Raw genomic sequence first — 3,148 nt, 5'->3', positions numbered from 1 at the left:
CGTAGCAGGCATTTTCCCTTTGTCAGGATAGTTACCTTTGCCAAAATGGCTAAGGTTATGTTTTGGGCGTGTTTGTGTGTGTGTGTGTGTGTGTGTGTGTGTGTGTGTGTGTGTGTGTGTGTTAACAGCATATCTTGAGAAGACTTGGATGGATCTTGAAATTCTTGATGATATTTGGTGGTTGGGTAGGGGTCGGAAAAACGAAGGTCAAGTTCGATAATGGGCCCTCTAGCGGCTTGCTAAGGTACTGCAGCGGCAACTCAGAGAAATGACAATACATATTTATCATGCAAATGACTACCTCATTTGCATAATTAATGAGAAAATATGAACGTGTTGATGGATCGTCATGATTTTGGCATGTAAATAGCCTAAGTGAAGACTTATATAATGTGATACTTATTATGCAAATTAACAGCTAATTTGCATAATTGATTAGGAAAAGTTTATAAATCCACTGCATCCCATTATAGTACTTTCAAAGTTGTCACATATGTAACTGAGAAAGCGGTGTATTTAAAGACTTTGAAAGAGAATAAGTCAAGAATGGATCAAAGACTCATCACGATTTTTGGTATGCTGATAGTTTAAAGCCCCCTTTACAAATCAAGAATTTAGCTCGGCCGAGTTGTCGGCGAGCTCCCAATTACGAGGAGGCATGACCCTAATGCCGACGAAGAAACTCCATTTGTACGTAGGTATCAGGGTTATGTCTCCTCATAATTTAGAGCTCGCTTACAACTCGGCCGAGCTAAATTCTTGATTTGTAAAGGGGGCTTAAGTAATGCTTGATACAATTTGATATCAATAAATTGTAACTTGGGATCTAATTTGCATAATCAATGCCGAAATTTTATAAACCAACTCCAAGCATATCATCACAAAATGAAATGAGTAACGCATTTTTCTACAGACATCATTCTACATAACAAACCTGGTTTATTTGGCAAAGGTATGTGTTCGTGGAACTCTAGTTCTTTTTGGTTTAAGCTAGGGATTCCAACCCTAAACCTTTAGCCTAGGTCCACAACTACTCTCTCTCTCTCTCTCTCTCTCTCATGGCAGGGCATTGTCACTCTTTCTGAGGAACCCCTCCCTTGAACTGCTCCAGACTCTTCTGCACCTTGCAGTCTGTGGCCAGGTGGGACCTAGGTGTTTCTGTAGGTTGTCTCTCCACCTGGTGCATGGCCTCCCTCTGCGTCTCCTACATTCTCTGGGAGTCCACTCCGTGACCCGGCCCATAGCGTCAATCTGTTGTCTTCAATAACTTACAAAACTATATAATTGTAATCAGGTGTATGCTGCGCTGTCCGGAAAGCATCCCAACATGACAGTTTACTACAAGGAGGATGTCCCTACCAGATTCCACTATGCCAACACTCCACGCATGACGGACATACTGGTGACGGCTGACCCTGGATACGTTATCTATTCGGTAAGTATCTTCAGTTTGCCTAGCCTGACTAAAATCGCGCTCCTAGCGAACGGCCCGATAGTTGCAGCCACCTCTCGGGAGGAGGTCATTAACCCGAGCCTACACAGGCTACCTTTTTACCCAACCCTGTACCTGATACAGATCTATCGTTCCAAGGTGGTCTGGTGGTAGACTGAGAACATGAAGATTCTGCTTTTTAATTTCCAGTAGGCCCTAATGTTGCTTCTCGGTGAAGGCACTTAACATCTACTGTAAATGCAGAAATGTTCGCGGTGGATTTATGTTCGCAGTTTTCGCGGTGGCCAATTCACCGCGAATTTAAAACCACCGCGAACATTTTCCATAGCAGTAAGAGACTACAGTGAATGGTGCTACCGCGAACTTAAAACCACCGCGAAAAGTCCTTTTTCCTGCTACCGCGAAATTAAATCCCTGCGAACTTAAATACATTTACAGTATTTTCTCACTAGACTCTGATAAAAATGAGTACCTAGCTTCGTCCTCTGAGATGGGCCAGAAGCCAGAGGTCCAATGTATGAGGAGAGCCACATTGAGCATGTAAAAGAACCCATCACACATATTGAAAAGAGTAGGGGTTCATACTGGTGTACGTGGGTCAGAAAGTAGCATTTCGTGTGTGTTTTTGTTTTTTTTTCATTTTAAATCAACCATTGTTCAAAACGGTAAAAACAAACAGATTAGCATTCACGTTCACAGATTAGCATACGTTCCACAGTTAATCAAAATTTCATGTCCGTACAATAGTCAGGAATCCACTTCTATTGTATTTAAACTAAAAACTCCTCACATTCTGCAATGACCATCTTACGTCACAAAAAACTACCCTTTCTGCGGCAAAAGTAACTTGATAAAACCTATAGACGTTTGCGTTGTATCCCGGCGATGGTGATGATGTTGATGACATTGTTGGTTAAAAAGATGATGTTGATAATGATGATGATGATGAATATCTATGTAATAATATTATGTGGTGTGAGTATCAAAATTCTTGTTCGTTCTGATCAAAGCGCTATCAAGGATCGTCCTACTCACTCAAAGGCGACCACGGATGGGACAACCGTTACCAGGACATGAAGGCGCTGTTCCGGGCGTGGGGACCCGACTTCAAGCGGGGATACGTGCGTCCGGCCCCGTTCGACTCGGTCCACATCTACCCTCTCATGTGCGAGATCCTCGGGGTGAAACCTGAGATAAATAACGGTTCCCTGGCAGAGGTTAAAGATATGTTAGTGCGAGTGAGTAGTCAGGGATTTCAAACTATGGCGACAGCTCACATGTTACTGATTGTCATGGCTGCAATGATACTCACTTGATGTGCGCAAATCTAATGAATTTTCCCCAGTTATATCAGATGTTTCGTAATACCACTGTCACATTTGGCGAAAATCGATCGGACGACGATTCTGCGGCAATCGCCCGAGCCTCGCTTATAACAATAACTTTATTGCATAACAACTGTACTAAGTATGGCTTATATGTGACAGAGACGGTTTTCAGGTGAAAAATACGCGCAACCCTCTGTCGATGTTAAGTATGGCCGATCTTCCATCGATACGCCCGAATATCGTGGATAATGTGACAGGGGTATAATGACCATTGGTAGATTCCGAGTCACCGAGAGGGTTTTGAAATAATATTTGTAATAAGTTTGAACTATTCTAAGCAAAAGAATATTTCAGTCACTGTAGTTCT

At 42.5% G+C, this 3,148-nt stretch overlaps 1 protein-coding gene across 1 annotated transcript in view; it reads left to right on the top strand.

The window, feature by feature from the left end:
- LOC118406332 (ectonucleotide pyrophosphatase/phosphodiesterase family member 7-like) overlaps window positions 1–2,921 on the top strand; it is a 12,757-nt gene extending 9,836 nt beyond the window's left edge. The window contains exons 5-6 of the mRNA XM_035806273.1: window positions 1,295–1,435; window positions 2,464–2,921. Of these exons, the coding sequence (XP_035662166.1) occupies window positions 1,295–1,435; window positions 2,464–2,769 (447 nt within the window). The 3' untranslated portion in view covers window positions 2,770–2,921. The remainder of the gene's footprint in view (window positions 1–1,294; window positions 1,436–2,463) is intronic.
- Window positions 2,922–3,148: the final 227 nt, after the last annotated feature.

The sequence above is a fragment of the Branchiostoma floridae genome, chromosome 19 (assembly GCF_000003815.2).
Source record: "Branchiostoma floridae strain S238N-H82 chromosome 19, Bfl_VNyyK, whole genome shotgun sequence".
Classification (NCBI taxonomy): Eukaryota; Metazoa; Chordata; class Leptocardii; order Amphioxiformes; family Branchiostomatidae; genus Branchiostoma; species Branchiostoma floridae.
Note: the sequence above shows the minus strand (reverse complement) of the source record. Positions and strands in the feature narration are given on the sequence as shown.